The sequence below is a fragment of the Anas platyrhynchos genome, chromosome 6 (genome assembly GCF_047663525.1).
Source record: "Anas platyrhynchos isolate ZD024472 breed Pekin duck chromosome 6, IASCAAS_PekinDuck_T2T, whole genome shotgun sequence".
Taxonomy (NCBI): domain Eukaryota; kingdom Metazoa; phylum Chordata; class Aves; order Anseriformes; family Anatidae; genus Anas; species Anas platyrhynchos.
In genome coordinates this window covers 24,012,457-24,037,921 of record NC_092592.1, presented here as the reverse complement: position 1 = coordinate 24,037,921, position 25,465 = coordinate 24,012,457, and the positions used below count along the sequence as shown (strand labels likewise).

The 25,465-nt window shown below is 43.1% G+C and overlaps 1 protein-coding gene across 1 annotated transcript; it reads right to left on the bottom strand.

The window, feature by feature from the left end:
• Positions 1-2,113: 2,113 nt before the first annotated feature.
• On the bottom strand, positions 2,114-21,004 carry RPP30 (ribonuclease P/MRP subunit p30). Its single transcript, XM_027460297.3, has 11 exons — positions 20,847-21,004; positions 19,113-19,168; positions 18,753-18,809; positions 17,990-18,064; positions 17,385-17,456; positions 12,110-12,199; positions 9,916-10,032; positions 6,392-6,421; positions 5,937-5,974; positions 4,726-4,805; positions 2,114-2,566 (listed from the first exon to the last, which is right to left on the bottom strand). The coding sequence occupies exons 1-11, from the start codon at positions 20,926-20,928 to the stop codon at positions 2,460-2,462; spliced, it is 804 nt and encodes a 267-aa protein (XP_027316098.3). The 5' UTR covers positions 20,929-21,004; the 3' UTR covers positions 2,114-2,459.
• Between the last annotated feature and the right edge of the window lie 4,461 nt (positions 21,005-25,465).

Sequence of the window (25,465 nt, the reverse complement as noted above, 5' to 3'; positions counted from 1 at the left end):
CACAAACCTACAGCTTTATTACTATTATTTAAAAATCCCAGCTTCTCAGCAAGTCAGTACTTACTGCGTGGAGCACACAAGACAGCTTCAATTGTCCCAGCCAAGGAAGATGTGGAGTCCTGCTAGGAAAGAAAGGCATCTCTCCCTGTGCTTCAGCAGAGGCAGAACAATCTTAACAGTACCACCAGCAGAGACATCGATGCCCGATTGCACTGGGACGTTACATGCTGCTTTCAGTTAAAGTCCTAACACCCCATGGAGCAGCCTCCCAGTGAAATATGCCACGGGCTCCCATGAACATTCACCAGCTGGTGAAGTTGGCTTCTAACCATCACACTTTATAGTCTGATCAAAACAAAGTCCTGGGCAATGAAGCGTGGTCAGGAGTGGGCAGCAATGAGTATTTATCACTGGAGCATCAATTTCAGAGATGGAGTGAATTTACAGAAACCCCATAGAGGAATAAGGAGAAGAAATGCCTATTCTATCTGCAACCAGCTATCTTAGACAGAAGCTGCAGCTTTAGACAGATGAGACTTCTCTCACACAAGCACCGTAACTTGTCAGTGTCACTTTGCCAGCTGTAGGCTTTATTTGTGAAGATGATTTTTTCCATAAGAACCACGGCATGTCTGCACTTGCTGTCCCTCTCTGCAAGCAACTACTTCACTTCTTGTTCTGCACCATTACCCAGACACTGGGAACATACCTTGCAGGAAACAGAAATGACCAGTGCTGGCTAACTCGTTTTGTTTATCTTCATAACTTCATAAGCAGATCAATTGTTCAGGCACCAGAGGGGACAGAACAATGCTCCAGGAAACGCAGGGGAAAACATATTTTTAATCAGTTCCTGAAGCACTGTATCTACTTAAAAACATGCATGCAAAGATGCAGGGACTATTTTTTTTTTTTAAGGAAGTCAAACAAGACTTGATCTTCATCGTTCAAAAGCCTCCTTCCATATGCTAGTCACCAAACAACTTCTCTCATGCTCAGGGCTGATTATTTCCTCACCAAGGCACAATAACATGTAACTTAGAAAGTTACACTACCAGGCACATTTCCACTGATTATTTGGCTAGAGCTTCATTTTGGATGCAAGTGCATAAACAACAAACCAGTGTATATATTACATCTCAATACCAGTAATAAAACACTCACATCACAAAGTCAACGAGCAAAATAAAAACAAAGGATAAAGTATTTAATTATTTGTTCAATGAAGCACAAGCTGTTGTGACTCCCGTCAGCATTTGATGGAACTGTTAGCTTACTGAGAACTTCATTCTCATTCTGCTTAGTCCAGTTACTGAGAGCACAGAGATAATCCACTGCAAGATTTCTGCAGTATTTTACATGCTACAGCTTGCACTTCTCAGCTAGTTGTCAGATACAAATAGAGAATTGAAATATTCAGAGTAAAGCTGGCTCAAGAGTATCTTAAGTACAGTATCTTACTTTTCTTTTTTTTTAATATCGATTTAATCAGAAGAAAAACGTTGGAAGAGATCTGAAAAGGCTCCATGGATTACAAATCTGTTGTGACTGCTTTTTTGGCAGTCAGATTAGGTTTACTGAAGCAGTAACACGAAGGGATACAGAAAGGCAGGAGGCAGCAAAAGGAACACTCTTAGAGGCAACACTGCCAGACCAGGAAACGAAAAAAGGGACATGATGCAGTAACATTTATGTGATGTGGACACCACTCAGGCCTAGGTGAGACAGCTGAAACACTGCAACTACAGCATACCATGCTGAGCACACGTTCGATGTCACCTTGGGCTCTTCCTTCCATCTGCAGCAACTGTCTCACATTACTGTTTGGTTTCATGTGCTTTGGGACAGGGATGGCCTGTAGAAGGTGTGTCCAACAGGTCAAATCACTCAGTACTATTGTAATACAAATTTAAAGCATCTCCTACTAAGTGAGAGATGCTGGAACTTTCTTCATAGTCATTGGTCACAAAACAAAAAGGAAAGCAGATCATTTTTTACTGCACAATTATTCTCCCAGGCCACAGAAGTTAAACTGACTTTTAGTTGCACAGCTTAGTACAGAGACATGTTTCAAAACCTGAAAACTGTAGGAGCTAGACTTTAAAGGCAGGCGTTCTTCAAAATATTTTTTATTAAAAAAGAGCACAGTTATACAATAGAAAGTTTCTCCATGCTTGAAATATTCTGTCAAGTTTGCACTGACTCCAGAAAACCTAGAACAGGTTGGAGAGATGCCCTCCTGACCTTGGCCAGAAGCCCAACAAGAGGATGACCTTCCAGATGTGGTGAACTACTCATGGCAATCCCATTCCCACAGCCTTCCTCACTTTACACCAGAAGAATAGCTCTCTGGGCTAAATAAATTACCAAGTGAGGAACTGAGCTGGCTGGAGCGTGGGGGAAGATTTAGTACTGGGTAAAGACGGGGTGGAGGTTCCTGTTGTCGATTGGCTCAGTTCTCAAGCTTGAGTTTTAGCCTTTTTGCAGGCTGGCACAGTTTCTTCCTCCTCAACCTTGCGGAGCTTCTTCACTGTGTACACAACCCCACAGGCACTCTTCCGGGTTTCTGGAATATACAAGCAGAAGCTGTAGCAGCTCATGTAAAATCACTCTACTGCATTTAACACATACTCACTTCAGGTGTCTTTGCCCAAAAGTGTAATTCAACATGTTTAACAGCCAGCCAGTCGGCACACACAGCAGGTAAGCAACCTGCATGGGCAGGACCTGGGGATACACTAGGAAATCTGAGGGTGGGTGCAGAATTACAGCAAGCCTAAAGGAAAACTGAGGTTTGCAGGAGCTGAGGGGGTACATATGCAGAACCACAGCAAGCCAGGCTTCATCAGTTCCATAGCCACAGAAGAATGCATTCCTGAATGCAAGTCAAGAAGTATTTCTGTATTTCTGAGCAAAACATACCGTTCTTAAAAATAGAATAAATAAACATATTCACATACCCCAGGATTCTTAAACAGACTATGCTGGCACAGCTACACGGGCAGAGGCTTCTGTATACACACCAAGAAGTAGCTTCATGGTATTCAGTAATATTTTATTTACAGAACCCTCAGCATTACCATAAAACGCTACTATGTCATATTTTCAAACTCCTCATATATTTGCTAAACAACCTAGTGAGCCCAGTCCAATTTCAAAACTTCTAGTGGGAGGCTTCCCTGCAAAAACTGAAGATTTGAAGTAGATGAAACTACTTACAGATACTCTTGTTAGCAGAGAGGCTCTGAAAGAACTTTGCCAAAAACATGCTGAATTATTCTGGTCTAGTATTCTTTAGGGGACAGCAAAGTGACTTTTTTTTTTTTTAAAAAAAAAAAAAAACTTCAAAGAAAGATGAAGGTTTTGAGAAAACCCACGTACACTTGACAAAAATTCTAACACACTGTCACTAACTATGTAGATGAGTAGCAGGCTGGACAATCCCGCTCACAGAAATACACTCTTGAGGGGATAAAAGCTATCTGCTGGGAATTACAGCACATTCAAGCTCTGCTTCTACTGAAACAAGATGCAAGCCAAATTCTACTGTGTGCTTCCAATTTAGAGCAACTCATGTTACTAAGATGACTGAACCTACCTATCCAACAGATCCTGGCAGAGGCAGATATTAATAGCTACACAGTCACAAAGTTAAACTGCTATCAGAATAAACAACAGGCATTGGAACGGGTTGCCCAGAAAGGTGGGGAGTCACTGTCCCTGAGGATGTTTAAGCACCACGTCCAACCTTTTCCTAAGGGACATGGTTTAATGGGTGATGTTGGTGGTAGGAGAATGGTTGGACCAGATAATATGAAGGTCTTTTCCAACTTTAATGATTCTATGAAAAAGATCAAGAAACATTAAGAACCGATGAATAACTACGTGAAAGGGAAGGTAGAGAAGGAGGAATGAGGGTCACATTGCAAAGGGACTAAATTGACTGGAACACAAACTGAGACATTTCTTTGCTGCACTGACACTGAGACACATAATACAACTAGAAACTTTTTGATTCCTGCAGGGTGCCAAAAGTTAAATTTCTACTTTCTTAGTATTAAAATTATCAAGTATAAAAGAAGAAAGCTACTGTGAACTTCTTCTGGTGAGAGCATATGGAAGTTTTGTTTCATCAAAACACTTCAAGCCATGGTACACTATATGAAACATTTCCTTCTAAGCAGGAAACACTCAAGACTTCAGATTTGGCCTCAGGTTTGAAGTGGTCCACAATGAAAAGTGAGTCAGAAACAGACCACATAATGAAACATCAGAAAGGGACACCACACAAATTGCTTCTCTAGTCATGCTGCAAGAAGGTAAATACAAGAAAATTCGGATGCATGTGTTTCAAAGCAGTCACATAGCTTCTGCTGCTATCATGGAGATCAGCATTCAACCCCTTCTGAAAGAAGTGGCATTTTCACAACACAGCACAGCAGGCAGATCTGTGTTTTGACTAAACATCTTATGAGTCTTAATGTGGTTAAGAGAGTACTCCAGTACAGACAGCACTCCCATTTCAGCCACTCATTTGCTAGTGTGGCAACAAGGGTAAGACAAAACACCCTTGCTGCACAAGTTCCTTTTCATGCATTGAACAAGGGAAGTAAAACCCCAAGCTGACTTGTTCTGTATGGTCTCAGACTCTGGAAAACACGCACTGACAGGAACTTAGCTTAACAAATCCAGTATTAAGCAAGCCTGCACATGCTTTTCACTTACCTCCATGAAGTATGGTGGCTCTGCAGTTGGTAGACACAGCTGCCTTGGCTTCACTTTCTGACAGGCCAAACAGCAAACCTCTGCCACCTTTGTTCAGGATCAAAATGCACAGAAAGGAACAAAAAGAACATGGAAGCCTGGCTGTATGGCAGATTTGAATACTCTACAAATAACTGGGAATTAGCAACTCTGCAACTCGAAGTGACATCTTGCATACGGTTACCCAGAGGCAGAGACCTGAGGCACCCAATTCTCTTGCCTGCAGTTCCCCAGGAGCCCTCCTGGAAGGCTCCTGTCAATGTTGTTTTTTCCCGGACAAGCAGCTGTCATTTTGGAATTAAACATCTGTCAACATAGGAACATGTTTATATGTTTAAACAAGTAAAAAGCAACCGCCTTGAAAAAAATCAGCTTTGTGGGAAAGGGGATTGTCTGATTCAAAGCATTATGTTGAAAAATTCCCAGCCACCTTGAATAGGGATGGCACCAAATTAGGTATGTTAATTTGGGTTGAGCCACGCTGCTCTTTATAAGGGGGAAGGAAATGTTACGCGTAAAATCCTTCCAGCCCGAACACCCTCCCACACGGTTCTCACGATTCAGAGCGCAGGCCTCCCCTTTGAGGGACAGTCCAGATACATGCCTGGGGGCAGGGAGGAATAAGAATGCATCCGAATTCCTAAAAGAAAGGGAATAAAGATACTCTCCGTTAAGAACACAATCCCTTATTTAAGGGTATGTGTGAAACTAAGGGCTGAAATATTCAGAACAAAAGTAACCAGTTCTCAGAGAGGAACTTTTGCTTTCTCGACATAAACAAGATTTTATAGCTGCCTCTGTCAAAGATTTGACACCTTAGAGATCAGTAGTAGTAATTACTGGTTTGGTCTACAACATCCATTGATCTTTATTCCCAAAACTATGATTATGTTTTTTATTAATTTCTCCAATTACACCCAACACAAATATCAAGGCATAACAACACAAAATGTACCTATATCTGTACTCAGACATTACTGTTTACAGCGACTATTCACACCACTCCGTGACCAAGATCTGTTGCTCCTTCCACACCCACTCAGAGCCCTGATTCATTGAATTAGTCACCAACAAGCATCACTGTGTAAAGTTCAAGGATGGAAAATTTCAAAACCAATTTGAACTTTCACATGTTAATATTAATGGCTGTCTTAGACTTGGAAAAAGGATACAGATTTGCCACATCGTAAGGACCTCGTAGTTCCAGAGGCTAGAACAAAACAAAGAAGGTTGGATATGTGCATGCTCTCTCACACAGGCTGGCAGAGCGCGAGTATGCAGGACAGGGCTATCTGGGGAAGCAGTCAAGTCAGAAAGGTGAGACTAAATGCTACATAACTGCAAGCTGCTGAAGATGCATTATAAAAATCAAGGAAAGACTATTATTTTGGAAAACAGAGTTCCTATCTGGGAAAAAACTGTTACGGAAAATACCATAGCAGCAAAAACAAAGTAAAAACAAACAAACAAACATGATTTATTATTTAAACATATTGATTAAAAATATAAAAGATGGCAATCGTATATATATTAAACGTATAAACATGTAATTTTAAATAACTACTGTGTTTTCAGCTGCAGATAAACCATCAAATTGTTTCGACTTCAACAAAAAGCTAGGACTTACCCTTTCAGCTGCACTAGATATAACGATGTTCTGAAAAACAAAAGAGAACAAACGCTTATCTGTCATACAGTATCAATAAATGGAAAATCTGCAAGCAGCAAAGACTTCAGGAGCACTAGCTAAGTTTAGGCTGACAGCCCAATTAATTGTCAAAGTGTCTGATGCCCCCAGATGAAGTGAACTCTAGCCAGGTATGGATATTATTTTGCGGAAATGAATAAACCCTAACAATCTCCCCAACCCCTACTAGGCCATAGGGAGAAGCTCTCCCTTGTAGTTATAAACCTCCCACGCAGAGATCTGAGCTGAATAAGCTGAATAACCTTTTAGAGGGATAGGCTAAGCAGTATAAAACTTAGTGATGGTGTTGAGCAAGCACATGTGAACCTGTACCTCTTATAGAGGACTGTAAGGGTAAAGAAGAAATGGACAGTTGAACACACTGTGTTATGAAGTGCCCCCTTTATTTATAGTATCTGAAAGAGACAGGGAGCCATGCGTCTTTACTGCCCCTTGAAAGCAGTTGGGCACAAGACATCTGATGAGCATTACATTGAGAAAGACATACATGGCCACACAAATGACACAACTCAACCTGAGATACAACACAAATGGACTTTGAAGAGAAGCGCAGGATACCCCAGAAGCAGCTTACCGATTGTGGCTTTAGCCAGTTCGATGCTCCCACACTTCCAGCCTACCCTCTGTGCTGCAATACAACCTAACCCATCCACGTTGGCCTTAAATTCACACAGGCGGAGGAAACCAGTCTGCAGCCAGGCAATGGCAGCCCGTTCATACCATACGCTCACTTTCCTCAAAACTTGCACCCCCATGAAAAACACCAAGCAAAAAGATGCCCTTCCCCCTTCTCTCCCTAAAGTCTTCTGCAGAACAGGTATGTGATGCTCAGGGGCCGGCAGATACACAGCTCAGCTGCTGCGCTCTTCTAATGCTAAACCTCCATGGATGCTCACCCTGGGGAAGACTGTTTTGCGCAGGTGGAAACTCTGCAGCAGCAAAAAAATTCCTTGCACCTTTTCTTATATCAAATAAAAAGCTTTGGGAATTCCTGCTTGAGTGGGTGGGAATGAGAATTGGTACTGAGGCAGCAAAAGATTTCCCTCTCTGACGTCAGCACCACCAACACATTGCACCACCTTCGGTTCAAAGGTGGGGCTTTTGATCCCTTCCCCGCACTGCTCTGCTTGTCCTGCTGCCTCCCCAGCAAAAAGAGCAGTGGAAGGAAATGCTCTGTGCACAGGTGGAACTCAAACCATAGAAGAGCTTTTTGCATAGAAATGGTTGCACTGCTCACACTGTGCCCAAGGTTTCCTCATGTGCCAAAGAGGAAAGGATGGGACAGACAACTCTGCCTGAGCATACAGAAAGTCAGAAGCAGAAGTAATACATACATCAAAGTGACTTCACAGCACTCAGCCTGGGACGTTTTTTTTCTGCATAGTTCACCTTTAAAATGACTGTACTACAGATCCCAAGGGTGCTTTTGAGCTTCAGTGGTGCTGACTGCAAGAGTTCACTGAGAAAATTTAAGTCTGCTGCTCTGAGCTGTAACAACCAATTCCCATCTTCCAGACTGTGTAGAGCTCGCAGAGCAGCTGTGCCATCCTGAACCCAGCCCTACAGGACTGCGGCTCACTGCTGCATATTGCAGACATTCTATGGCCAATTCAAAGGCAGCTGGCTTCCGTTTAGTGGATGGGTAAGAAGGGAGAAGGAGACAGGAGTAGACAAGAAAAGCACTGGTAGCGAATGAAATAGAAGCAGGCAAAGGCAAATCCACGGGAAGAGCTACAGGGAAGAACTCAGAGGTGAGACATTACCTCGTCACGTAAAGGAGACAGCAGCTATTCTGCACACTGCTCTGGGTGCAGCATCCACACTCAGTTACTAAAACGTGGGAGGTAAAGGAGTGCTGTGCATCCCTCCCTCGTTCCCTGCACATTTTAACATGTTCTAGATATTCTGCTGAAGGCCAACTTCCTGACCAGTGAGTCTCTGGAAATTCCTCTGTCCTAATGCAACAGAAGAAAACCAAAAGGTTCCAAAAGTTGCTACAAGCTCAGCAACTGTAGGTTACAGCCTGTGACAGTGATGTGACAGACACCAACGCAAGCAGCCTATGGTGCAGCCTTACCACATCTCAGTAGAAAATGGCCTTTATATAACTGACAAAATGCCAACAAGGGCTAATAACCACCTCTGCTGGTCTGCAATGTACTGAGCCCAGAGGCAAAAAATGAAGACAAACTAGCAGTCCATTCCTAGCTCTTCCAGTGGCTAACAACAAATTGTTGTGTCCATCTCTAGCCAGTTTACCTTCCAGGTACAAATGATGTACGAGATTGACAGCTGCAGAAGAAAAAGGTCACAGGTACCCAGTCCAGATGCCTCACTCACTCTGTCTGTGATGCTAACTCAGCTGGTGCTATATAAATCAACAGCCACGTGAGAAACATCTTCAACTGCACAGAGGAAAGAGAAGCACTGGCAAAAAGCAATCCTACAGGAAAGTTTTTTTTGTGCGTATGAACCTTACATCCAAATGAGCATTCTGTGTGATTAACTCCCAGAGTTGGGCTTCTCGGGAAGGCCATGTGAGTACTTGCTATGTTCTGTAGCACTGAGGGAATTCATGTGTTTGACCTACCCCACTATCCTACAAAATAGGCCACCAAGGGGAGCCACAGTAATGATGAATCTGCTGTTAATTGGCCTTCCAAGTTCTACATCCCCTTTCAGACTAGATCTGCAAGGCTTCTCTGGACTAGCTAAGAACAGCAGGGGCCTTTTCCAGTAACGGTGGTGGGTGCTACAATCTCTTTTGACTTGTATATGTATCATGATATACTTCTCTGTTAAAAGCATATAGCCTGAGAGGTGCCACACTGCAGCTTAGTCTGGTGGCCTGGGAGGAGGTGAGGTATGAAAGCAGTGGAGTACAGGCATCTCAGCTGCAAGGATTACTTCTTCCCTTGGTTTCAGTAGAAGGGAAGAATGCAGTTGATCTGACTGCAGCAAAGCCCTGGCTTACAGCCAGCAAGCTGTTGGTTCTGTTTCGTACACAGGGGATTTCCTAACAGTTTAACAAAACAAGATTTCTCCCTTCTTAGTTTTTTCCCCATATTCAACTTACACTCTCAAAAAGAGCTTTTTGTCAGTCAGAAATTTAAATTGGGAATTTTAAAAAGATGCATGGATTTCAGCTCCAGTGCAAACCTTAGATCTACTTTTTTCCTTTTGTTCTGGGTATTGCATACCATGCTAACAGATAGGTTGTTCTGAAAAAAGAACACAGCAGTCTGACAAGTTAAGAAGAAAGCGTGCAGTGGTGCATGGCTGGAAGTATCTGGAGCCAGAACAGTTGTGTCCTTGTATTAGCAGGCAAAGATTCAGAGCTTCAGAAAGCCCAGCATCACACTAATTTAAAATGGCTCTAGTCTGTACAACTCCAGAAGAATTTGAACTGAATTAATTAGCTTGCTTTCACTTTGAGAGCTTACCTTTCCTTTGCAGATCTGCATCAGGCTGATTGCATTTGAAATTGTGTATCTTCTCATTGTGGAGTCTTTGATGGCAGGCGTGTAAAGAAGTTCAAAGTAAATGCCTCGATCTATTGCCTTCACATGAAAGAAAGTGATCAAAAATCAAAAGGAGAGAAGGAAAACAATCTAACAACCACTGTCTATTATTGATGCAGCTTATTCTCAGTTTTAACTGTGTTATGAAAAAATGAAGGAGGAATTGTTCCAGCAGGAACACAGCATTGAATGAAATGTGGAAGGGGGGGGAGGTGGAAGTTTCACTGTATACCAGCTACATGTACTTGAATTTTGGGAAGACAGAAAAATGAGGTTTAATAAACAAATACCATTCACTTATTAACTGTAGTTGGCTTTCCACTGTCGCAGAGAGATGGAGACAGGTAACCCCTGCTGATTATAAACAAGTCTGGAAACTTTCAGGACCATCCTGCTCCAGCCTCACTGCCTGTATTAAGGAAGAGCTCCGCTTCCCAGAATAACCACATCTTGCAAACTAGGAATTTGTCCTTGCATAAAAGCAGCAATGAGGTTCCATCTCTCCTGTCTCACAGGATACTGTGGTATTTGTGACAATTTTAAAAAACAATGGGCAGCAGGAGTTTCCAAACAGCAATACTTTGTGCATTTTCAGTTGCTTTAAAATCCTTTGCTGTTTGTCAAAGTACCTCACCAAAACCCTTGTATTGCTGTTTTCACAAGCACTGAGAAAGCTTAAGCAACTTCTTGGAGGATACACAGTGAGTTAGTGATAAAGACACCATTCAAAGATAATTCACTGGCCTATAATACCTTCGCCTGAAATGTTGCTCTGTGTTTTACATTCATATTATTAGAAAATGTTTCAATGCTAATACTGTAAGAGAGTCCAGCAATTGAAAACAGATGGAATTAATCCAGGCATAACCTCTGCACGCAAGCAGAGAAGCTATGTACACAAATGTTTTACTGGCCCAACATCTGGAGACAAGAAGAAAAGCCTGAATTTATCAAAATCAAAAAAGGTGATGGCAATTCACCAATTTCAAGGTAAACAGACTTTTAACCTCATCCCCACCACTCCAGCTGCCTGCCAGTCTGGCATCACAACAACCAAAACTGACTGCCCCAGGATTCACAAAACCAGTCTGACAGACAGACTGCCTTCAAGTCAGGAGTGTCGATGCTGAGAATTAGCTTGTAAGGAAATATCAGCATATATGGGGCTTCAAGAGCCTCCCAGATCCTCATCTGGGTCAGCTCCTAGAATTTTAGGTGGTATTTGCAAACAACATCTCACATAACATTTTTTTGTTCCAAGTGGAATATTGAAATTCCCAGCCTGTGGTGAATTCTAAACTGCTACTTTTGTTCTGTTTCAGACAGTTTCAACTAGTTTATTGTTTATTTTTATTCTAGGTCAAAACTTCTCTAGAAGACAGAAGTAGGATTTCTGGCCAATTACAGCTTTAAATTTTAAACCACTAAGGACTACACCAGCCAAGAATGCCCATGTGGAACAAACCTCGACTCAGAGGAAAAAAACTAATTCACCTAACTGCACATTCAGATTAAGTTTTCTGGCAAGCCACTTACAGTAGGCAAAACTGCATTAACAAAATATTTGATATATGCTGACAGTTAACTTGTGTCCCACAGCAGGTATTTAGCAATCCCACATTTGGTTTATTTGCCAAGACTTTCCTCTAAATATGGATTCAATAGAGTCATCCTCCAAATAACTGAGGCAATGTCCTTCTCCCAAATTAACACTGCCATTCACGTTCTCCTGTCATTTAAATCACAGGCTGTTTATCTGTGCTGATGCAGCTGTATCACTTCTGGTTTGGGAGGTAGGTTGGTCAGCAACCACACCACATGTCACTGGTTAGCATAGCAGTAGCTTTAAGGTTGTTTCCATTCCTTGGAAACAGCATTTCTGCCTCCATAAGTGGAGGACAAAAAGAAGGAAGTGAAAAAACACATTCTTGTGTATTATATACTGCAGCGGAGGCCTTGAAGTGAAGGACATCTAAAACAATACTAAAGATTATGCGAGAAAATAAAAAGAACCACTTGGATGGGAATGGTGGGAGGGAAACTACAGAGAATTCAACTCAGGCTGACATTAAATACAGAACTTAATAACAAGAAAACAATTTAGATGTAAATTTACCATATTCACAGGGGGCCTTCGGAAGTAGAACGGCAGCTTTTCTGTTACATTTATGCACACAATATCTACGTCTAGAGTTGTGCAAGCAATCTATAGCAAAGAAATAGGAACAGATTAATAGATATGTCGAAAAACAAGTAATCAACATTAGGTGCACTGATAGTCTCCTTAATTTCTTAATGCAACAAATGTCTCTCCATAGGGAGCTTAGTTTTAAAATGAAGAAGTGCTGTGCCTTGTAGATTTGACAATAAAGCAGGACTACTGGTATAAAGCTTGAGCGTTTCAGGCCCCAAACCCAAGCCATCTCTCACTTACAGAACTGCTTTTCCAATAAAATAACAACCACACAAAGGCAAGACTTCCTGCTTTGTTCTTATCCGACACAGGACATGCAAAAGCAGTGCTGGCTTTTGGCAAAAGAACTCATAGCTAATGAAGGACAACCCCTGCTTACAAAGGGATCAGCCTAGGAACAGCCCCTTGCCCCTCATTCTCTAACTGTTGTGTAGCAGTTAGATATATTTTACTATTTGTTATTAACAGATATTTATTATTGCTGGCTGAATATGAGCCAGCAGTGTGCTCACATGGCCAAGAAGACGTACAGCATCCCGGCTTGTATCAGAAATATTATGGACAGCAGGACTGAGGAAGTGATTGTCCACCTGAACATGGTTCTGGCGAGGCCACACCTTGAGTACTGTGCTCAGCTTTGGGCCCCTCACTACAAGAAGGACATCGAGGTGCTATAAAGTATCCAGAGAAGGGCAACGAAGCTGGTGAAAGAGCTACAGATCAATGAGGACCAGCTAAGGGAACTGGGGTTATTTAGCCTAGAGAAAAGGAGGCACAAGGGATGTTGTAGCAAGGTGGGGATCAGTCTCTTCTCCCATGCAACAAGTGATAGGACAAGAAGAAATACCCTCAAGTTGCATCAAGGGAGGTTTAGGTTGGATATTAGGAACAATTTCTTCACTGAAAGGGTTGTGAAGTACTGGAACAGGCTGCCCAGGGGAGTAGTTGAGTCCCCATCCCTAGAGGTATTTAGAAGACCTGTAGATGTGGTGCTTTGAGGCATGGTTTAGTTGTAGACTTAGCAGTGCAAGGTTAATGGTTGGACTTGATCTTAGAGGTCTTTTCCAATCTAAATGCTTCTATTATTCTAACGGCAACAACCAATAAAAGACTAAAACAGAAGCAGCTTCAGACAGTGATGGGTGCTGCCACATAACCAGTACTGGGTCCAATCCATGGTGCCTCACCTCCCAGGCTGGGCAGGAAAGATACAACCCCTTCTGAAAACCCAGTCTCTGGAGAAGGCTCAGGATGGCAGCTGAGGTCATGGTTTAAAAGCTTAGCTCTGAAATCACACTGCAATTTATACTCTGTATTAATAGTGGGAAAGAATGAACAAAGCGTGGAGGAAGTCCACACTGACACACAGGGAAAATTAAGCGGACGTAAAAGGGAGCCCTCCATTTACATATAATCTCTTGCATGCAAGACTTGTAGGAATTATATATGCCTACCCTGTAAAGGTTATTACACAGAACCAGATTAATGCCTGTAAGTGACGTTGTAACAAAGAAGATCAAGTGTGCTGAAGATGTTCAAAAGGAATTTTCTACATGTAGGGGAACACTTTGTGTTCAGAAACTTGCCAGCAACTGCTCCAAATACACCTGGGCCAGGTGCCAGCCATTCATCCCTCTTTGCAGCAGCATGAAAGCAATGGGGCTGCAGGGTGGCTGCACTCTGCTCTAATGCAGGGCTGGCTACAGCTCTGCAACCTCACCTTTTACCAGTTTGTTCACATGAAATTTGGACAGAGATGAGAGCAGAGGCCCAGCTTTAGGAATGTTTCTTAGCTGTTGATAGCGCTCCTTTCCAGATAAGAGACCTGCACCATACATCCAGACAATTCAAGGATCATGCCAACCACACGGTTTTTGATGTTAAACTGTCTGTACTAGGCCATTCAAGCTAACCTTTATCCGCATGCCCTACCTTTACCAATTCTGTTACGCGTGACACGGGTTAAATCTACTACAAATGCAAGTCTAAAATACAAGTTTAGCCTTTCTGTAGCCAAATTTAATATTTTCTTATGTGGGATACAAACTACCATCTAGACAGAGGTGATTTACAGGAACTCACGTCCTAGAGAAGAGGCCACAGGAAATTCAGAAAAGAGAGAAAGACAAAAAATGAAGGAAAGCAAGAATACACACCAGAAGCAGGCAAGTCACCCCATGCAATGAGAAAACAAGCTTTCCTAATCAGCTCCAGAAACACTGGAAAACTCTCTTCCATTTTGCCAATTAAGCACAGTGGGAAAGGGAGTGACCCAAGTGCCAGGATAACTACAGGATTCCAGTGACAAGAACACATCAGAAAACACCACCGAGGAAAAACAAAATTAAGAGTCATACTTCCCCATATAGAGGAATACCCGAAAGCATGGAAAGTTGGCAAAAAGATTTCTCCAAACACTCCAATGTTCAGCCCAGCTTTGGCTTCTGGACAAGTCACACACAGAGGCAGGTTAAGGTTAGCCAGTCTGCTAAAAGGATCTGAAGTGCACAAACTTCATGCAGAAAACACCATGGAGCAATTGCACAGCCCAGTGCCTCTCTGGCCACGCTGCAGGCAAGAGCCCCATCTGCTGGGAAACTGCCAACAGCCAAAAATAAATTCGTCAGTGCTCAGTCTGAAGACAGCCAGGTTTGCTTTGGCAAACATTTTTACAAATCAACTTTGAAACCTGGGTTTGCAGTACATCCTCAGACTTAAATAAGCACGATTTTTTAGATACTGGTTATTTGCTAATTGCCTGCAAATAGCAGGCAGAACTAACATGAATAAAACAGAAACATTAGAATAAAACATTTTTGAAAAGCAACAGGCCCGACCTTAATGCTGGCACAGAGTGGGCATTCCAGTTTCAGCCCCAAACAATCCTCTTTGAGAGCCTTAAAGAAGCACATTCTACAATTATCTTGGCAAACAGAGCTTCCTCACACCCCTGAGGATACAAATTACTCGTAGAATTTGAGCACATCTTTCAGTACACATCACTGCCCCTCTCAGTCACTGGAAAGCTTCCTTTGCTTGTGACGAGAGGGCACAGACTATTTTTAGGCCACGCTAAAATTAAAGCACATCTCTAATGGTCACGTATATCTCACAAACACATGAACAGTCCTGCTCTGTGGAGAAGAATCTAAGTGCCAAATTGTTGGTGAGAAAGCTGATGCTTTTGAGGTAACGCGAAGTTACCAACAGCCAGTTAAAAAAATAAAACTTATGGAGCAAGACCCACCCTATAAGGCTTTATCCTAAACAGTGAAAGATCTGAGTTGTAAGAGCCAGAGGTATATATTGAAACTCCATGTTCCAGATGCTCCCAGCTGATACCTCTACAAAATTGACAGAGCTCTCCACTCACACTTAGAAACCTTGAAGCTTTAAACAAAAGACAAACATACAAATCTGTTCTGAATTTGAACATGTAAGGATGAAGGTCTTTACCTTATGCAGTCTGAAAGAAACATGCTTGGGTTTCTTCCCCAGCTCAAGAGCACTACCATCATGACAGAAATTAAGATGGGCTCATGGACAATCCTGCTTCCTTCCTATCAAGCTCCTCCATTTCAGCATTAATGATACAACATAGGAGCTTGCAATAGGTCAGCTGTGTCACAATTTCATTTTCATTTTTCTGTAATCAAAAGATTTTAACCAAAATCTGACCTGTTTTCAGATGCTCAATCAAATCACTCACACCTGCCGTTCCCACATTTTTAGATTTTTTTTTTTAAATTAAAGATATGAGAAAGACTGAGAAAACTAACACCTATCACCCCACAAGCTGAGCTGATTATCAGTCTGCTTTGGACAGCGTTTTAAAACTAGTAATTGTTCTGATGGGAGAAGTCTATTCAGGATGGGAAAAATAAAATGATATGATGTTTGGTGCCATTATTAAGAGCTGAAGAATTACTGCACCTAATGGCATTTAGGTACCAGCTTGCCACAGTGAGCATCTCCTGCAGTAGTACACCAGAATTGGACCAAATCAATTCATAGTCAAACACACTTGCAACACCTTGCTTTTCTAAGATCACAGAAGTGATAGAGTGATGTTTTTCTTGTGCAAAATATTTGCATTTCTAGTAATGTAAACCAATGTGAAAAAATAGCAGTCTTGGGCTAAGGTCACAAACAAGTCCTAACAAAGGTTTTGAAAATGACTCACATGATTTATTTTTTCTCACCGGCACACTCTGAGCACTTCCACAACTACAAACCCCAGAATCTGTTTAGTAACACTGATATAGCAACACCTTTGAAAACTCCCAAATGTTGTGGAGGCTGTTTTCAGTATGAAATTTTCTCTGAACTGCCAGGAGAAAACCTGGGTGAGAAAATGACAGTCTGCCCTTTGTCTATTTCCCCAAGGCTGTTCTACTTCTGTACAGCTTCAGTGTACTTTTTGGCAGGCAAAGTAACAAACATATCATGAAGTCAAAGAAGTGAAGCTTCTCTCACTCAGCTTGAACATTCAAAACAAAACCAAAAATCCCAGTTTGGCAATGAAGCAAGGGTTGTATGGCTTAATCAGCCATACTTACTTTGGGAAATTTTATTTTATCTGTTCTTGAGATGCTATGACACCAGAACTAGCTGTGTTTTAAATCAAAAGAAGAGCAAGAGATAATGAGATGAAGTAATAAAAAGAAAAGTTAAAGAAAAAAAAAGATAAACTACTCATTTGGAAAAACCTCCAAGAGAAGACTAAAGACTAAGAAAGAAGGTAACTCTCAGAACACCACTTCAGTTCTCCTTTTCAGTTCTCCTTTCAAATTCTCCCACATTCCCTGGCATTTCAGAAATCAGAAACAATTAGTGCTAACAGAAGACAGCAAATGCTTTGGGGGGAATCTGTCAAGGGTCTGGAAAGTTAAACAGTTCAAGAAATAATTTTACTAAATGCTGACAATATTCAAATAAATAAATAAATAAATGATGTTTTCTCTCCTCACTCTCAGCATAAGACAGATAAAGGAAACCATGGAGCAAAGGCATTGAAATCCACTGGCCAGGCAGTCATGTCAAGACCCGTTACCCTCCTGCAACTTCTCCCAACCTTTCAGTCTGTCCACTAATCTGGGAGCCTACATTGTTTAAGTAGCCCCATGCATGCATTCAAACCAGTCCAAGGTGCCATAAATTGTTGTAGGACTGGCATTAACAATCAGAATGTACTTACATGGAACAGTTTCTCCGTTTTTGGAAATACTGCTATGATGTCATATAACTTTATATTTGAAGATGTTGATCTCTGCAAAGGGAGGAAACAATTACTGCTTTGACTTCTGGCAGATGACAAAGCACAATGATTATGACCAAAGTAACAACGACAAAAAGCCTTTTCTGTTTTCAAGTGCTAAACCAAAGCCAATAATCATCTAATCATACAGTAGATCTCTTGCTGTGAGCAATTATCTCAAGTCATTTTGGGGCTTGTCCCATCCACCTAGCTAGGCACTTACACACAGCTTTTCCTTCAATAATGTAGTGCTACAGACAAACATGGGGCTTGCTCACAGTATTCTACTGTACATACAGAAATTGAAATGCCAAAGACAAGAACCAAGAACGGAACTGCTATCCCATATTGTCAAATGACCAACAGAACCATATCCAGTTTTTTAAGTCTGCATTCTTTCATGAATGCTTTATTTTCTAAAGACATAATCTGAGAAATCAGTACTGAAATCCATAAAGCTTTCCCCTGCCCAATTTCCAAAGTTTCATTCTTTCATTGAGAGAATGAAATAAAAACAGGAAAATTGATATACTGAATATACTTACCAAGAGATTACAGTGGGAAGGATCAGAAACAACAAGTGTCAGACGGGTTAAGACTTTAAGTTGTTTAGATGTCCCCTATGAAGGAAAAATAATTGAAGACTTAAAAAGCTCCAAAGCAAAAATTTGTGGTGATTTTCACCCTGTCCACTATAAAAAGAAAATGGTGCCTTGCTCAATTTTTTGCCTATGCTGATTTTCTAAAAGTCTGTAGTTAAAATTCCCTAATTTTGTTGTTTTATATTGAAATGCAGGATATTATATCTGGCCTTCTTAAAAATTGACACAGTGTGTTTCTCTGAGGAAGGGATCAACAGAAAAAATGAATATCATGCAGAAAACAGAGCATGTTTTATTACCACTGCTATGGTACCCCAAGCAGGCCACAACTGCAAGCAGAAGCATTTCCTGAATTAATGTACATCAGTGATTCAAAATACAGACTTGGTTCATTTTATCCGAATCTTGTTGCATCAAAACTAGAAATTTCCAAAACTCAGGCCTAAATTTCAAGAGTACTCACTGTGAATATTCAACTAGAAGATGATTCAAAATTCACACATTTTTTAAATCATTTCTGAAGTAAAGAATAGGCCCTCCTCTAATGTGAGCGTTATCATTCTTGCAATGTTGGGAGTTTTAAGAATAAGCAACAGACAAATTTCTCATTTTTAGTTAACACGTAATACACAGAATTTCACAGATAAACACAAGAAAAAGATTATAACTCAATAATAATTCATAGATAGAATGTAACTAAACATACTTGTACAATAGGTAAAGACGGAAACAACTCTGACGGAGATACTGGCTTGGCAATTTCCTCAAGAGAGAACAAAATAAAGTTATTCACAATATAACAGGTTGTTCAGAACGTAAACAAAAGTTGTGTTCCAATTCTAAAAATAAGTTTACCATGCTAACAAAACTATTTAATAGTGACAGTTCATGGATCATATTAAAAATTAAATCCAGGGCAACAATACTGAATTATAAAATGGAATTTCTGTTACAAATGAAAACATGTATTTACATCTAAATGAGCATTTTCAAGACAAAGGTATTTAGGGGCATTTAGATTTAACAACAGAAAACACTAAGAATGAATTAACCCAACAGAAATTACCTGTTTCTTTTCTTTAAAATCGATGACATGATTAAGAGCAACTGCAGAATATCCCACTAAAAAACAAAAACATCGTAAGACTGTTTTGTCCAGTAAACTAATGGAAACAAAGCCAAACAGAAACCTGTCAAAAGTTCATTACTTAAATATCTCAAAATTAATAATTATGTACATATTTACCTTTCACGTTGATTTTTTCCCCTGAAGATTAACTCACCAAAGAAGTGTCTTAAAGTACAAGAATTTATTTTAACACGCCCCAGTTGTGACTACACTCACTCGACGGCAGAGCTTTATGAACACAAATGATTGCTTGAGCATGGTTTGTTGGCATGGCCAGCACTGGAGCACATACAGGAGATGAACAGTTAAGTGTTACACTGGGCTTGCAGGTGAATTGGAAAGTATAAGTATCATTAGGAAAACACATTCTAGACAAAGCTACTGCAAGGTCAGGAAGAAACTGGTTTAAAATTAACAGCAGATATTCATGACTCCTTGTCAAGCTGGGGTTCCCAGACATTTTGCCCTATCTTGGTCCTATTAATGACTTTCTTTAGGAAAAACGGTTAATGACATTCAGGATACATGTTAAAACTGTAGACAACACAAAGGTAAGAAAGTTACAGTTATATTAGAAGGCAAAGTTAGAATTCAAAACAATGTTGACAAACTGACGAAAAGTTCTCATTCAGCAGGGATTAGAGAATGATTGTACATTTGACAAAGCCAAATCACTGCTTAACACCTAGGGTCTTAAGAAATTACAAGTGGAAAATAACCCCCCAAGTCAGAAAAAAAATAAACTTGGATAAACAGGCATAGATACAGACTGCAGGACACAACACCATCTTTCCATGGTGCTCAGCACTGAGAAGACCTCAGTCTCGGTCACTTCACTTGCAGAAAACTGCAAGTCAAGCAGAGTATGGGGAGGAGCAACGAGAATGAATGGAATGTGAAAATACAGGCCTGGAAGGAAACTGATTGGAGGTTTAGGCCAAAAAAAATGGGAAAACTAAGGACAGGGATTCCTGCTGTGCTTACAAAAACCTTGCTGCTGCTTATGTTCTGCTGCTCTCCTGGCCAGGACCAGCCCCCCTTAGGGCAGACCCACAGGCTGTGCACCAGGAGCCCAAGCCGTGCTGGGGCACTGATGCCTCAGCCAGCTTTTCTCCTGCTCCATTGCAGGGCTGACCTAAGAACTGCCAAGCGTGAGGCAGGGGAAACACTGCTGTAGACACAGGCTGGCAGGAGAAAGATTGCACTTTTCAACAGCAGCAGACTGGAAGACACACTGTGAGCAGAAACATGCTCATGTTTGAACACATACAAGAATGACATAAAGGGCAAGGCTACCTTTAAGGGGCCATGGTCATCAAGACAAGAAAAAACCATAAAAACCATGCTGAGCAAGACCAGTAACTCAGGAACAAGCTGCCTACAGAGCCTGTGGAGCAACTGGAGGCCCTAAAATCCTTGCAGGACAGAGATGCATCAGGCACAGCAGACACTGCCCGGCCTCCCAAGGGCAAGGAAAGCCCTGCTCACGGTGCCTTCGGCTCCCCTCCAGCCCAGCTCTGCCAGGATTCACACTTCTGCTGCTAACACCAACCCAGCGCAGCCGGGAGAGGCCGGCACCCTCCACCCCCGGCCGGCCCGAACCGCCGCCTGCCCCAGCCCCTCCGGCCCGGCCAGGCGCAGGGCCGGCCGCTGCCCCGCTCTCGGACTCACGGCGAGCCGCAGCCTCCAGCAAGCTCTGCAGCCCCTTCTTGTCCGGGCCCTGCGGCACGTTCAGGTCGGCGAACCCGGCCATGCTGCGCGCAGCGCCGCCCCGCCCGGCCCGGGGCACCCTGGGGCTTGTAGTCCCGCCCTCGTGGCCGGGCGGGGAGCGCTGGAGGAGACCTCGTAGCGGATGGGGCAGACTCCTGCCCCACAGACGGGGCTGTGGAGGGGACGGGGCATGGCGCTGTGGCCCCCCTCAGCGTGCCAATGGCTGGGAGCAGGGGCAGCCGAGCTCGCTCGGGCCCAGAGCCCTCAGGGGCCGGCGTCGTGCCCACCAGGTGGAGCCGCGGCGTCACTGACCGTAATTCATGGGGCCTCCGCAGAGCACTGCTAATTTGTATAAGGAAAAGAGTCCTTTCTAGTTATTTAAAGGTCTTCTTTTTTTCCCATGTTAGCTAAAAAGTTGTGAAGTAAAGACCCATGCAAGAGATACTCCCCAAAATGCCAAAGTGCTGAGGAATTACAATAGACCACAGAACATAAACACATTGACTACATAGCACAGTTGTAAAACCACGAATCTCATTTTAATGTTGATAACAAGCAGAGTGTATATGAAATACGGGTGGTAACTACCACTTTTTTGGTTTGTTTGTGTGGGGGACTTACAGCAGCTGCTGAAGACAACAAGTCTGCAATTTGTTCCCGCTTCTGAGGTTGTACTGCAGGGCCTTGTAAATCCTTTACTTCCTCTTTCTTCTTATTGGGCTAGTTCATGAAGAAAAATCTGTGGAGTATATGGAACTCTGTACCCTTAGCCAGGCAAAACTGCTCCTCACTGGGGCCAAGGTAGCAGTGCTGCCTGCTCCTAGGTATGTTGCTGCTTACAGGACCATTCCTTGGTGCAGCTTGGGCCCATTATGCTCTGAGACTTGTGGCTTGTTTGTGCCAAAGAGGTAATCATAGAATCATTAAGGTTGGAAAAGACCCCCAGGATCATCTGGTCCAACCATCACCCTACCACCAATGTCACCCACTAAACCATGTCCCCAAGCACTACGTCCAACCTTTCCTTGAACACCCCCAGGGACACAGTAATGCCACCACTTCCCTGGGCAACCCGTTCCAATGCCTGACTACTCTTTCTGAGAAGAAATATCTCCTCATTTCCAACCTGAACCTCCCCTGGCGCAACTTGAGGCCTTTCTCTCTAGTCTTATCACCTGTGAGAAGAAACTGACCCCCAGCTTCCTTTCAGATAGTTGTAGAGGGCAATAAGATCTCCTGAGCCTCCTCTTCTCCAGACTAAACAACCCCAGTTCCCTCAGCCACTCCTCACAGGACTTGTGTTCCAGTCCCTTCGCCAGCTTCGTAGCCCTTCTCTGGACATGTTCCAGGGCCTCGATGTCCTTCTTGTAGTGAGGGGCCCAAATCTGAAAACAGTACTGGAGGTGCGGCCTCACCAGAGCGGAGTACAGGGGGATGATCACCTCCCTGGCCCTGCCGGCTACACTATTCCTGATACAAGCCAGGATACTGTTGGCCTTCTTGGACAGCTGGGCACACTGCTGGCTCATGTTCAGGCGAGCATCGACCAGCACCCCCAGAGCCATTTCCTCTGCACAGCCTTTCAGCAACTCTTCCCCAAGCCTGTAGTGGTGCATGGGGTTATTGTGGCCAAAGTGTGAGACCCAGCAGTTAGCCGTATTGATCATCATCCCATTGGCCTCTGCCCATCAATCCAACCTGGCCAGGTCCCTCTGCAGGGCCTTCCTATCCTCCAGCAGATCAACACCTCTCCCCAACTTGGTGTCGTCTTCAAACTTACTGAGGTAGCACTCAATTCCCTCATCCAAATCATCAATAAATACATTAAAGAGGATGGGCCCCAACACTGACACTTGGGGATTACCACTGGTGACTGGTCACCACCTGAATTTCACTCTGTTCACCACTACTCTCTGGGCCCAGTACTCTCTGCCATCCAGATAGTTTTTAACCCAGCAAAGAGTGTACCTGCCCAAGCCATGGGCTACCAGCTTCTCCAGGAGAATACTGTGGGAGACCATGTCAAAAGCCTTGCTGAAGTCTAAGGAGACTACATCAACAGCCTTTCCCTCATCCACCAGGCAGGTCACCTGGTCATAGAAGGAGATGAGGTTGGTCAAGCAGGAATTGCCTTTCATGAACCCATGCTGACTGGGTCTGATCCCCTGGTTGTCCCACATATGCTGTGTGATTGCCTTCAAGATGACCTGTTCCATCACCTTTCCTGGCACTGAGATCAGGCTGACAGGCCTGTAGTTCTCCAGGTCCTCCTTATGACCCTTCTTATAGATGGGCATCACATTAGCAAGTCTTTAGTCATCTGGGACCTCTCTGGATGACCATCACCGCTGATCACACGTTTTGCAACAGATCACCAAGAAACAACAGTGTCTGCTTGACAAATTTCTGGCCTTGCTAGAGTTACAAAGACCTGAGATGGCATTAACAGAAGCCAGCTGTGGCTGCAGAGACCAGAGTAGGAGCTCAGGGTGGCTTTAAGGGACAGTAGATAACATTAAGTCACATCTCTATGAAAGGGGAAAAAACAGACTGATAGACAGTCTTTGTTGTTGCCACGGGTATGGCAGCCATTTTGACAGTAGTAGAGGTCAAGCTATTTCAGCAAAGGCCTATATGAGCCTGTAAGGTGTTTGCTTATTAGATCAGCCAGAAATGCTTCTCTGCCAGTCATTTGAACAATTAGCATAGCCTGAATGGTATTCTCAAGGCCTTTCTGTGAAGGGTGTGAACATAGAAGAGCTTCAAGTATTATTTCAGATTTTCTTTAACTATGTATGCTATAACTTGATTTAATTTGTCTTGTCTGTAAGAAGAAATCCATAAACATATCAATTATATCTGAGTGGCCCTGTGTGGTGGTTCCACTTGAGTGGGCAGCTGAGCTCCACCACAACCGCTCTCTCACTCCCCCTCCTCAAAGAGGAACGGGGAGCAAATACGATGAAAAGGGCTCAAAGGTGGAGATAAGGACAAGGACATCATGCAGTAATTATTGTGATGAGCAAAACAGATTCGGCATAGGGAGACAGTAAGATTTATTGCTTATTACTAACAAGCTAGAGAAGTGAGAAACAAAGGAAAGAAACCAAAAGCACCTTCCCCCCCACATCCACCCTCTTCCACCTCCTCCCCCTGAGCGGCGCAGGGGGACAGGAGAATGGGGGTTATGGTCAGTCTATAGCTCTTCTTCTCTGCTGCTCCTTCTCAATCACTCTCGTCCCCTGTGCTGTGGGGTCCCTCCCACGGGATGCAGTCCTTGATGAGGTGATCGTGGGCTTCCCACAGGCAGCAGCTCTTCCAGAACTGCTCCAGATATGGGTCCGTACCACGGGGTCCATCCCTCAGGAGCAAACTGCTCCAACCTGCGTCCCCTATGGGCAGCAGCTCCTGCCAGGTCACCTGCTCCTGCGTGGTCTCCTGTCCACGGGCTACAGGTCCGGCCCAGAATCTGCTTGGGCAGGGGTTTTCCACAGGCCGCAGCCTCCGTTGGTGCAGGTCCACCTGCTCCACCGTGGTCTCCTCCACGGGCTGCAGCGTGGAACCCTGCTCCACCGTGGTACTCCATGGGCTGCAGGGGGACATCCTGCTTCACCATGGTCCTCACCACAGGCCGCAGGGGACTTTTGCTCCGGTGCCTAGGGCACCTCTCCCCCTCCTTCTTCACTAACCTTGGCACCTGCAAGGCTGTTCCTCACTCCTCTCACTCTCCCAGCTGCTGTGTATCGCAGTGTTTTTTTCCCGTCTTAAATATGCTCTCACAGAGGTGCAAAACAGCATCGCTTATTGGCTCGGCTCTGGTCAGCAGTGGGACCCTTACTAAACATAGGGCAGCTTCTAGATCCTTCTTACAGAAGCCACCCCTATGGCCCCCTGCTACCAAAACATTGCCACATAAACCCACTACACCCTATTGGACTTGTGCTAAGAGACATTGAACAAGATTAAGCAGCTTTTGTGTTTGGCGATATACAAGCTAAACAAACCTTTACTTGAGGCACTTAAAATGGAGAACATTTAAATGGATCTTCATGAATTCTGAAGAACGCTATTAGCTATGATGGCGTAAGAGTCTGAGTATGAAGCACTTTTAGCATCACATATCACAAATCATTTTCACAGACCAGCGTGCAACCTTATTTCCTACATTAATTACTTCAATATTACTATTTTTGTTCAGGCCAGCCCTGGTGATCTACTTAAAACATCTTTATGGTTCTGGCTATTATGTCACAAGCCTCTAATATGCTTTGTTTTATGTGTGGCCTGAAGTCCTCCTAGTAGAGCCAAATTTTCTCCCTCTAGATATTTTTTCTCACTATATTTAGATCTCAGTGAAGTCCTTTCTGGTATTTTTTTTTATGCAGTTCCTCTAACAATTCCTCTAACATGTTTACACATGTTAGCCAGGGTAGTGGCTGATAGATTTTTGCTTGCTTATTTATTTATTTATTTATTTATTGTTTAGTTCTGTGTTTAGCACCTTTAGGAAGCTGAAGATATTGTTTGGTATCACCCATCTCAGCAACTCAGTAACATAAATATCAGGGTCACTTTTATCA